General features: G+C 43.0%; 1 protein-coding gene across 2 annotated transcripts in view; it reads left to right on the top strand.

Annotated features, from left to right (window-relative positions):
• Positions 1-9,815: 9,815 nt before the first annotated feature.
• Positions 9,816-11,818, top strand: part of NPC1 (NPC intracellular cholesterol transporter 1) — a 47,992-nt gene continuing 45,989 nt past the window's right edge. For both annotated transcript variants that reach the window (XM_033155040.1, XM_033155039.1), the window contains exon 1: positions 9,816-10,029. In XM_033155040.1, coding sequence (XP_033010931.1) covers positions 9,928-10,029 — 102 coding nt within the window. In that variant the 5' untranslated portion in view covers positions 9,816-9,927. The remainder of the gene's footprint in view (positions 10,030-11,818) is intronic.

The raw sequence follows: 11,818 nt of genomic DNA, 5'->3' as shown, positions 1-11,818 counted from the left end.
CAACATTAGCCACAATTCATATTTATCCCGAAGTTTATTGAGAAATCCTGCTGTTTAATGTGTTTTCCTTGAACCAGCTTCCATCCAAGCTGCAAACTTAAGGTACAGTCACTTTGCAGTTCACCTGAGGTGTATACAGTTGAGAAAGCCATTGCACAAGTGTGCAGATGATTGTTTCATGAATAGGAGTTCAAAGAGATTGCTTCGCTGTGTCCTCTCTGCCCATTTGTGTGGATAGACAGCGGGTGACTTAGGAACGCATCAAACCTGACTGGTGTGTACGATGCCAAACAAAAGCAACTTGAAACGCAGCAGGGAAAACAATCTTGCTGCATTTTAAACTGGTAATGTGTACCCAGCCTACATAAAAGTATACACTATTATAAAGTTTAGCTGTTAAAGCTATTAACCATCAATAGCTTTGTACTGGACTGATACATTTCTCTATCTGGGTCAGTTGAAAGAACAGTCACCAAGCCTGTAACATATTTTAGGCACGAGAGTCTACCATACAGGTGCTAGTATTTATCAGCTCCTGTGAATTGGACTTCCTTCAGAAACCAGAGCAGCACAGATGTCCTGCTGAACAGATACAAACCAATGGCGTAGGAGCCTTTACATCAATAAGTGGTGCTTTAAAAAACCCTTATGTCTGATAATTTGCAACAGCCTATTTTTTTAGCATAGTCAGGATTGATAACTCCAGGTGCAATATGACTGAAACATTATCCTAGCTGTCAATATAAAGAGACACTGTTTATTATATATGTATTATAACTTATAATACTTTCCCTGTGAACTGCTATGTTAATATGCCAGTTCTTGCTAGTTATAACTAGGTGCCAACCATTGAGGGTCTTGTGTGTTTCTCTAATTTGTTAGAAGTCATGCTACTCAGTTGCTTGTGTCAAGAGTGGACATATTTTCAGTGCCAAGGGAAATCAAAATACCATTTACAAAGGCTGCAGGCTCAAAATTTAGCTGAAATATTTCAGTGTTACCTTGGTAAATAATAATGTTTAAAAGACCCACTTTGCTGTTGCTCAACAGTATTGAGTCATTTTGACGTATGCTGTAGAATTCAAGGATCATAGCTATTGCAAAACAAAGAGTCTGATCTATAGGAGGAAGGGAAAGAAGTGGTGAAGCAGGGCTGTAATGAATTGCAAACACAGAGAATGCACTTTTCTAATATGCTGTTGATGGTGGTTTTAAAAAAGTGTTTTGGAGCACTATGCTTAGCACAAGATAAAAGCAAGCTGCTTGTGTGACTTACCATTAATACTGTGATATGTAGTTTCATGTTTTGGGGTTTTGTTTTGTTTGTGTTTGGGTTCATTCTCCTTTAAAAGCTGCTGAATTAAAGCCTCTTGCCCTCCTATTTACCTTTGGGACTTTGCCAGGGGTAATGAGGGTGCTAGGATTGCTGAAAATGTCAGATTTTATTTCCCCAGCCAGCAGGTATGTCAATGCTTAACACCATTTGGATCCCTTCCAGTCAGATTCAGGCCTCATCATGGGACTGAAACTGCCTTGGTTGCGCTGGTCGAGGATCTCCGGTGGGCTAGGGGCAAAGGTGAGAGCTGTTTCCTAGTTCTGGATCTGTTAGTGGCTTTTGACACCATCGACCATAACATCCTTCTGGACCGCCTAGAGGGGTTGGGAGCTGGGGGCACTGTTATACAGTGGTTCCTCTCCTTTCTCCTGGGCCATGTTCAGAAAGAGGTGGTGGGGGTTGAGTGTTCAGACCCCTGGGCTCTCACTTGTGGGGTGCCTCAGGGTTCTGTCCTTTCCCCCATGCTTTTCAACATTTACTTGCAGCTGCTGGGAGAGATCATCAGGGGGTTTGGGCTGGGTGTTCATCAGTATGTGGGTGATACCCAACTCTACCTCTCTTTCAAATCAGAACCAGTGAAGGCGGTGAAGGTCCTATGTGAGTGTCTGGAGGTGGTTGGAGGATGGATGGCGGCTAACAGATTGAGGTTGAATCCTGACAAGACAGAAGTACTGTTTTTTGGGGGGACAGGAGGCGGGCAGGCGTGGAGGACTCCCTGGTCCTGAATGGGGTAACTGTGCCCCTGAAGAACCAGGTGCGCAGCCTGGGAGTCATTTTTTGATTCACAGCTATCCATGGAGGCGCAGGTTAATTCTGTGTCCAGGGCAGCTGCCTATCAGCTCCATCTGGTGAGACCCTACCTGCCCGCAGACTGTCTCGCCAAAGTGGTGCATGCTCTAGTTATCTCTCGCTTGGATTACTGCAATGTGCTCTATGTGGAGCTACTTTTGAAGGTGACCCGGAAACTGCAACTAATCCAGAATGTGGCAGCTAGACTGGTGACTGGGAGCTGCCGCCGAGATCACATAACACCGATCTTGAAAGACCTACATTGGCTTCCAGTACGTTTCCGAGCACAATTCAAAGTGTTGGTGCTGACCTTAATGCCCTAAACAGCCTCGGTCCTGTATACCTGAAGGAGTGTCTCCACCCCCATCATTCTGCCCGGACACTGAGGTCCAGTGTCGAGGGCCTTCTGGCGGTTCCCTCGCTGCGAGAAGCCAAGTTACAGGGAACCAGGCAGAAGGCCTTCTCGGTAGTGGCACCCGCCCTGTGGAACACCCTCCCACCAGATGTCAAAGAGAAAAACAACTACCAGACTTTTCGAAGACATCTGAAGGCAGCCCTGTTTGGGGAAGCTTTTAATGTTCAATTTATTTTAATATTCTGTTGGAAGCCACCCAGAGTGGCTGGGTAAACCCAGCCAGATGGGTGGGGTATAAATAATAAAATTATTATTATTATTATTATTATTATTATTATTATTATTATTATTATTAATTGTATGGAAGGAAGATTTGTCTACTTATGCTGATTGCCAAAGTATTTCTATGACATTATTTCTGGTATATTGTTATTTGTTGCATTTATCTATTGCTTTATATAGAAAATGTCTCAAAGTGGCTTACAAACCCATAAAATATAAAACAGTTAAAACATATTTATGTCTGATATAGAATGTTACTTGGTTAAAAAGAACAACCCTGGTTATACATGATAATGTTTTGATGTAAGTGTAGCTTGTAAAGATGGTGTTGTAGTCAGTCCTATGGTATACCTGTGAAGCCTTAAATTATATTACAAAATCTAGAGCTTCATTCCTTTTGTGACAACCTTTAGCATTATTTTTTGCAATATACAAATGATTCATTTAAAACATCTGGCCTATAGACTTCCGGCGAGGACGCCATCGCGGGCGGTCGTGGGTCGCTTCGGCAGCGAGGCGACCCAGGCCGGCCCGGGGGTTGGAGCCCCGCTACCGCAAAGCAGGGCTCCGGTGAACCGCGGGTCGAGCGTCCCACGGCGAGGGCTCTCCGGCGAGCCCACTATAGCTCCGAACCCTTCCCTCGTTCCCCCTGTAAAGGGGGAGTGGGGGTGAAGGGACTACGGAGCTGGGCTGAGGAGACATGCCCCAACCGGACCGGCGAAGCGGCGGCAGCCGCTCGCGGTGAGCGATATCGTTCTACCTGGCAAAGTAAGACAGAAGAAGCCCATTGGCCGTGAGTACTCTAATATTGGATTTATCTTGGCATTTGGCTCTCCGGGAGAAATGACGGAAAGGAAGCCCGTTCTGATTCCCTTTGGAGAAAGAGAAAGTAACTGTATCGATGGCGACTGCTGCTACAGCGGTGGATACAAATGTCTCGAACTTTACAGGCAAGATCTGTTAGACCCCTTTTGGGGATGAAAGTTAGTGGAAATATCTCTTTTTAAAAAAGGGATGGAATGCAATCTTTTCGCCCTGACTCCAGGGAAAATGGCTGCGGAGATCTGTGATAGAGATGGAAAAGTACTGTGACTAAGATGGCAAATACTGAAATTTGATACCCTGTGCCCATTTCTACCATGTTGGGCTTTGTTTTCAAGCTGGTTTTAGACTCTGGTCTCACTCACGAACAAAGGATTATTTTTTTGAAATTAGAATTGTTGAACCAGAAATTAACTTTGCTGAACCAGGATGTTGTAAGACAGTTATATCCCACAAAACAGACCATTGTGAGCATGGCTAAAATGGAAGAGACCCTTGGCAGGGAGCTAAAGGGGATTATCGAAGTACAAAGTACAATGTTTTTGCAACTCCGAAGAGATGAAAAGTCCTGCTGGAGTGAGAGTCCCAGGATCAGAAGACAATTTATATCCAATTTCTGGGGTGAGAGCCCAGGAATGATGGGGAAAAGATTTATTCGCCTACAATCAAAAGATGAATGGAATTTTGAAGCGGAGATGCTGGAAAATGAGGATCTGTGTACCCTGATGCTCCCTGCAAGGACTGTAATAGACTGGGTCTGGATCTGTGGACTTACAAGAAAAGAGGACATTCTGGAAAATGGTTGGGGTGTAAGATGGAGGAATATCTGGGGGGAAGCCCCGAGATGGTGTAAGAAAATGGTCAGAAAAGGGATAGGGTGAAATACATTAAGGATAAAGTTAGGATGGTTTACTATGGTACCCTGAACTCGGCGTGTTAAGATTTTAAGCTTTTGAACTAGAGAAGAGATATCTGAATTTTTGTTTTATTAGCAGCAGTCTAAGTGAAAGAAGATGCTCGATACGATTTGATATAAGAAGTAATATGTTATGTTATAAAGTTGTATTATTATTACGAAGTTATATTTGGAATAGATTTGATGCAAAATAAGAAGCGATAGATTATCTTGGAGTAAAAATAAGATTTTAAGAAGCTTGTTTAGTTTAGATTTTTTAATGATTTAATTCTAGAGATGAGAAGTTACTAAAGTAAATTAGATTTGGAACCAAAGGGGAGAAAACGGGGGAAGTCACTAAGTAGTGATGTGAACAAGAAAAGTTTTTTTTATGTGTAAACAAGAATAAGATTTTTTGGTGTATTTTGTTTTGTTGTGGTTTGACGGTGGGGTTTGTGCTTGGGTGTGTTGTGTATGTGTTATATTGTTCTTTGTTTTGAAAAAACCAATAAATTCTTTTTTTAAAAATAAAATAAAACATCTGGCCTATAATGTTTGAATTAAAGGAAGATATATCCAGGTGTAATTTTATAGTTCTACAATAAATTTTGTGTAGTTCAACATTACATGAACTTGGATTAAGCTGTGCTTACTATGTCAAATATCATAATCACATTTCTTTCCAGTGACTTAAAGTGTAAATTGATTCCAGACTGGCCACTTCTTGCTCTCTCTAGCCAGACATGTCTCTCTTCACTGTAAGCTATGTGCAGAATTGAAATTGACTTCTATAGTTCTGGAGATAGAGGATTGTATGTGCATACATACATCCAGCTATGCTCCATGCACGGTAGTGGGCATGACATAGCCATGTTAGTAGAGGAAGGAAAATACCAATGAAAAAATAATGCTGTTGGATTTTTTCTAAGGTTTGAGACAAGATAGAAGAAGCATGCATCAGGGAGGAAAGAGCAGCAAAATTATTTGATGATGATATCATGCATAAAAAGTGAGTTAACCAAGAGTGGCAATTCCAGAGTAAATACATAGGTCAGGATTCACCTAACAATGGTGGCCAGCAGAAGCTCTGGGCAAGGACTTCCACTTGCTTTCCCCACCCCCTGAAATTGCCTTGGGGTGGATGGGATCAGGAGAACCCCCAAAGCAATGCACGGGGGGAAAGAGGGGGCACTGTTCTGTCTGGCAAACTGAAGTACCGTGGTACCTCGGGTTACAGAAGCTTCAGGTTAGAGACTCCGCTACCTCGGGTTAAGAACTTTGCTTCAAGATGAGAACAGAAATTGCGCGGCGGTGGCAGCGGGAGGCCCCATTAGCTAAAGTGGTGCTTCAGGTTAAGAACAGTTTCAGGTTAAGAACAGACCTCCAGAACGAATTAAGTTCTTAACCCGAGGTACCACTGTACTTGTGGAGACAGAACATTTGTCCAAGCACAACACTGAATTCCACCTCGTGTGGAAGCACCCACAGAAACATCTCCTTGCCTTTAAACACTGCCAATGGAAATGAGAGGATACTGTCAAAATGTTGCAGTGTTTGAACAGCAGTTGGACTCCACTCATGACAGTTAACCAAAGATGATGCAAATGTAGCTGTTTCTCTTAGCAATACATGATAGTGTATAGAGATAGGAACTTGCTCCAGAACATTTTCCCATTTCAGTATTATTTTTCTCATGCCTTTGCATAGTGCTGTGTCTTTGCTAAATTATGTACAATTCAGTTTCTTTCATCAGATTACTTTCCCATGTAATCATTAAAATTAAAATGCTTAGCTTGTCTTTGCTTTTTTATATTCAGACGCTGAGAGGCGTTTAGTATGCAGACTGAATATGAATTTAATAGAAACTTTATCTGAATAGGGCAGTTCCCTGATTTACTAACACCTACTTCTGTTAACAGCCACTCTATTTTGAAATTTCACCCTAAGCTTGAAACTCAGGTTGGTATTCATCCAACCCACTTCTGGTATTCATCCACTTTTGGATTTCCATTATGAGAAAGTCAGTATCTTGAAAAGTATCCTGCAATCTTCCTTGAAATACCTTGATGGATGATTAATAATAATAATTTATTATTTATACCCCACCCATCTGGCTGGGTTTCCCCAGCCACTCTGGGCGGCTTCCAACTGAATATTAAAAACACAATACAGCATGTTTTATTATTATTTATTAACCTTAAATCTCCTCACAAAGGAGATCAGGGTGGTAAAAACACTAATCATAAAATAATACAAATTTAAAAATCTAAAAACCACCATATATTTTCACAGCCAACAATTTCAAAGTTGCCAGGAACAGTTTTTAAATGCCTTCTGGAATTTGATGAGGAAATAAATGCAGCTCATTCTACAAATGGGGAACTACCAATGGGAAACCCCGTGAGTAGCCTGAGTCACTTTCTTCCTTGTGAATACATATGTGGCTTGCAGAAGTGCCCTAAGTTGCACTTTAAACAAAAAGCTAAGACCTAAGTGTTGTTTGCTGCAGTATCCCAACGTACCTACCTCCAAGCCGATCTACCTGCAAGTAAGCATCTCAGCTAGTGGTTTCATGTAGTAAACTGGTGCATATACTTGAAAACACATCTGTTCCACTCACAAATAATTCACCCAAGCGGGAATTCCCTAGAGTAAGCTCTTTGGTCTTTTAAGTAAGTTTGGGAGCTGTATTCTCCTATTTTAATGTTATTATGTTAATATTTATTAAACTGCATTAATATTATTATTAAACTGTAGTTTAAAATGTTGTATTATGCTTCTGTTGCATACATTTGGTAATTTAAAAAATGAAAACTTGCTTATGAATCAGAAAAGAAAATGATTTACAAATCATGAAAGAAACTGGATCAAAGGAAGTTGCTGAATGAGATTTTCTAAAAAAAGAAAAAGGGCGTAACTGGCTGTGGTTTGCCATCCTGCAAGTCATCTAAACATGAAAATTGGTCATAGCTGACTGACTCGTGGTATGGTTACCAATGAAGTCTTCTGTGAAGCATAATTGACAGTGGTTTTATTTGGATCACTGCGGGCTGCATTCTTCTACACTGTGTAGAATATCTTAAAATGGATGATTTTGGTTCCTTGTTAATGTATTTTTTTGTTAAACGCAAACAAAAACAAAATCACAATCAACCCTCGTCTACCTTTTCAGCAGTTCATATTTTCACCACCAGCTGGCTCTAAGGGAGGTTGCAAAACATTTTCGTTCCTATAGGAACCGCTGATTGACATTCTCTCCTGGTTGCTCATTCACCCACTCCCGAGTCAGATTACAAACAAGTTTATAGATTAGAAGCTTTGGTCACCCAGTTCTAACAATTACAACACTTGTCAGGCCACTTCATGTCAGCAGTATGCACAGAGACATTTTACACCCACAGAAACAACATATTGGGCTGAATTTATCCATACTGCAACTCCAGTAAAATCCATACTATCACAATGACTAATAAAACTTGATCTAGCATAAAGGGATTATTTAACTGAAGTACTTTTATGAGGAGGAATGTGCACTTAGAGCCACAGTCCTATGCACATTTACCTGGGAGGATGCTTGGTAAATGCATGCCAGATTTAAATACGTGCATTGGCAGCCACTGCCTTATCGCTTCCTTATCAAGAGATGCTGAAAAATGTGAATGAGATCCACAGCCATTGATCCAATTACCTGTATGTTCAGTGAGAGCCTCACCCACAAAGATACACAGTATGGGGCAGACACGTAAACACATTGGGAAGAAATAAATCTAGGCTCCTCAAGAAATGACGCATTTTAAATAAAGCACAGCTTTATGACAAACACACCCATTGTTAAGAGACTTGTTATAAAAATGAGATAGTTTGACTCATTGCAATGTTGGTCCCTCAAGCACACCACACAATTAGCAACCATGAACAAAAGCAACTATTAGCATAGAAGTCCCAGAATAAAACAAAAGTTCGATTGTTTTCAATGATCTAGGTCTGAATTGGGCTGACATTGTATGTGAAACTTAGATCCCAGTTCAGCCCCACTGATCCATGGGATACTACTTTTTAAAAGGACATTTGGCAACATTTATTAGAGGAGTTATAATTCATATTATAGATCCAGGTAGGTAGCCATGTTGGTCTGACGCAGTTGGGAAAAAATAATAATTGTCCAGTAGCACCCTATAGATCAGGCATGTCCAAAGTCCTAATCCGGCCCGCCGGTCAATTTAATCTGGCCCCTGTGGCAAAATCCTTAAAAAACCCTCAACTTCAATCCCAAAAAAGAGCAACAACTTTGGTTGGTCAGTCCCCATGGCCCCTCACTTCATCAAATCTGGCCCTCTTTGAAAAAAGTTTGGACACTACTAAGTTTGTTCTGGTATAAGCTTTCATGTGCATGCACACTTCTTCAGATACCAATTAATATTATGTTTATTTATATTCCACCTTTTCCCCTGACTGTCTCAAGGTGGCTTACAGTTAAAAAAGAGACATTAAAAACAATTAAGCATTAATAAGATATATGAGATCTATTAAAGATAGCACCTTTTGTTAAGAAAAATGTTAGCAATGTTTAGGTTTAGTGCCTCTGAGCACATGCAGAGTTCTTCGGAAGAAATGAATTTCAAAGCGTCTCACTGAACATGTGCAAAATGGCTTTTGAAATGTTTCCTTGCCTGTCCAGTGACGACAAAATATTGTACCTCTCACTTTCTGTTTGGAGGCTGCAGGCTGGGAATAGGGACCTGAAACGGAGAGGGCCATAAAATCAACCTTGGAGCAATCGAAGAAAAACTGGAGCTACAAACATATGCCCGGACAGACGCCCAACACATTTATGAGCTTCCATGGCGCAATCTCCAAGGACATTTGCCGGGAGGGAAAGCCTACAGATTACAGCAGCATTTTCTTCGGAGTAAACATGTTTGGGAGTTAAAAACAGGAATTCCCGCTGGGCGCGTCAGCGCAGAAGCAGGCCCCACCGAGTTAAAGCCTTACTCCCAAGTAAAGCGTACATAGCTTGGACTGCGGCCTAAACCGTTCAGGGACGGCAACAAACTTGAGTCAGCGGCACTAGAGAAACCGGTTACTCCTTGGGCAGCCGGACGTGTTTCTCAGGCGGGCGGGCGCGCAGGTGGCGTGACGGGGCCGCAGCTCCGCCTCACAGGAAAAGGCGGCCAACTTGGACTGGGCCTAAGGCGGAGCTGAGGCGACGTCGATCGCTTTGGTTGGCGGCGGGCGAAGCGGCTTTCCGACATCGCCTCAGATCTCAGCGCCGCCCCTCGCGGAGGAGGAGAAGGGACGGAGAAGGGAGGGGCGGGACCGCCGAGACCGCCGAGCCTTCCGTCTCTGAAGCGCCTCAGTGGCAGTTCCCGCCTTGGCTACGTTGGCCGCCCAGCGACTTCGCAGGTTGCCGAAGCCCCACAGCTAATCGAGCGGGAGGCTCATCGGGGAATGGGGAGCCGCGCTGGGCCAGGCGGCCAAGGCGGTTGCTGCGGGCTGTGCGGCCTCAGAGTCGCCGTCGCAGTCTTCTTGCTGGCGCTTCTGCCCGGCCGGGTAAGTGGAGAGGGTGCCTTCAGGGAGGAGGAGTATAAAGCTGGCGTGGGTGTGTGTGTGGTGGGTACATTTTGGGGTAGAGGAAGACCACTCACAGACTTGTCTAAAGGTCCCTGACAATGTAATGAGAAAAGGTTTGGGGGGGGGGGTCTGAAACGTGGGGCGGGGCGGTTCGAGGTGAATGCTTGGGGGTTTGGTGGGTTCTGACCTTAGCAGCAGTAGTAAGAAAATAAACCCCGGGGTGGAGGTGGGTAGGGAGAGACTATTTGGGGTGCAATTCTGGGCAAAATGCTGTTTTACTCGAAAGTAACTCCTGTTGAGTTTTGTGGGACTTGCGCCCAGATCCATCTGGGTAAGACTTCTGCTTTAACAGCAGCTGGCCCGGGTATCTGTTCTGCTTCAGATAGTTCTGGTTAAGAGTTTTGCTTCGGTGGCATGGAGGCGCAAAGGGATGCGGTAGGTCACGAGAACTTTAAAACTAGGACGGGCAGTCAGTCGTTCCTGTCTATGTCAAGCGCTTAATTGTACAGTAAAAGGAAGCGTACATCTTCAGAGCCGGGTCAGGGGCGGGGAACTTGCAGCCTTCAAACATTGCCTGCCCATAAACTCGAGATCTATGCTGGCTGGAGCTGATGGGGGGGGGGGGGGCAAGGACATCTTGAGGAGTACAGATTACCTACACACCCACACCCACACCCCCAGTGTAAGGCAATTTCCATCCTTCCTTGGGAAGTGCTTGAGCCTGTTGTAGAGAGCAAATTGGTGTATTATAGATTGCAGGCCCTTGTGAATTGCAGCCTACAGTTCATTTCGGGTTTTATTTATCTTGCACCAGTGGTATGTGTGGCACTTCACAGTGTAAAAGAGGACAGGCTTTGGTCCCGAGAGCTTGCAATCTAAACTTTGATGCAAGGCAAGTGGTGGCATCACATAGGCATTCTGTGAGGCAGTTCCAAGCATATAAGGGAGCAAAGGAGGGAGATTGGAGTGAGCCTATTGTGCTGTAAGAATGTTGATGTCTAAAACTCACAGGTAATTTTAGCACATTGAATGCAGAGCCTCAGGGGTGCCACCAGGGGCGTGGCAACTAGTATGGAGCGGGAAAGGCAGAGGGGCACCCAATTTTGGCGTAGCAGAGGGTGTCACTGAAATTTGAGACCCCAGGGTCCACTATGGTAAAATAGCAAAATCTAGCCGTAAAAAAGTGAATATTCAGTGATGAGAAGTCTGTTTTGTCATTAAAATAGTGTTAAATCATCATGCAGTGGAAAAAATGGCTGGATGAATCCAGCATAAATGACCAATTGTTTGAATAGTAGTGTTATTGTGTAAGCAAGACTAAGAAGTCTCCTGGGTCAGATAATTTGCCAGACATTATTAGTCAAGCAACTAGGTGATATACATAATATAATAATACCGTAAATGGCATGATGCAGTTCCAGTACTTATTTGCAAACCTGCTATTATTCATAAATGTATTAAATACTTCTAACCTGCAGTCAAAACTTTTGTTGATGCTACAAATTTAAAAGCAAGTTATGTGTGTTCTGTTTAGTAACTACTGTACTATACTGCCGCCAAATAGATGCAAAGCAGTAAAGTGAAGTTAGACATCTATAACCCATTGTTTCAGCTGACTGGACTCCTCAGTGGTTGTTGAATCCTGATAATCTCATTCTCTGTTCCACTCCGCAAGGAATCTAGGCCTTATTATTTAAAATTGAAAGTCTGAGAGGCTCACATCTAACACACCTGGCAGTCATTCATTGTATGGATATGATCTGCATTG

The sequence above is a fragment of the Lacerta agilis genome, chromosome 7 (assembly GCF_009819535.1).
Source record: "Lacerta agilis isolate rLacAgi1 chromosome 7, rLacAgi1.pri, whole genome shotgun sequence".
NCBI lineage: Eukaryota > Metazoa > Chordata > Lepidosauria > Squamata > Lacertidae > Lacerta > Lacerta agilis.
The sequence above is the reverse complement of the archived record's forward strand: the minus strand, read 5'-3'. Positions and strand labels throughout refer to the sequence as shown.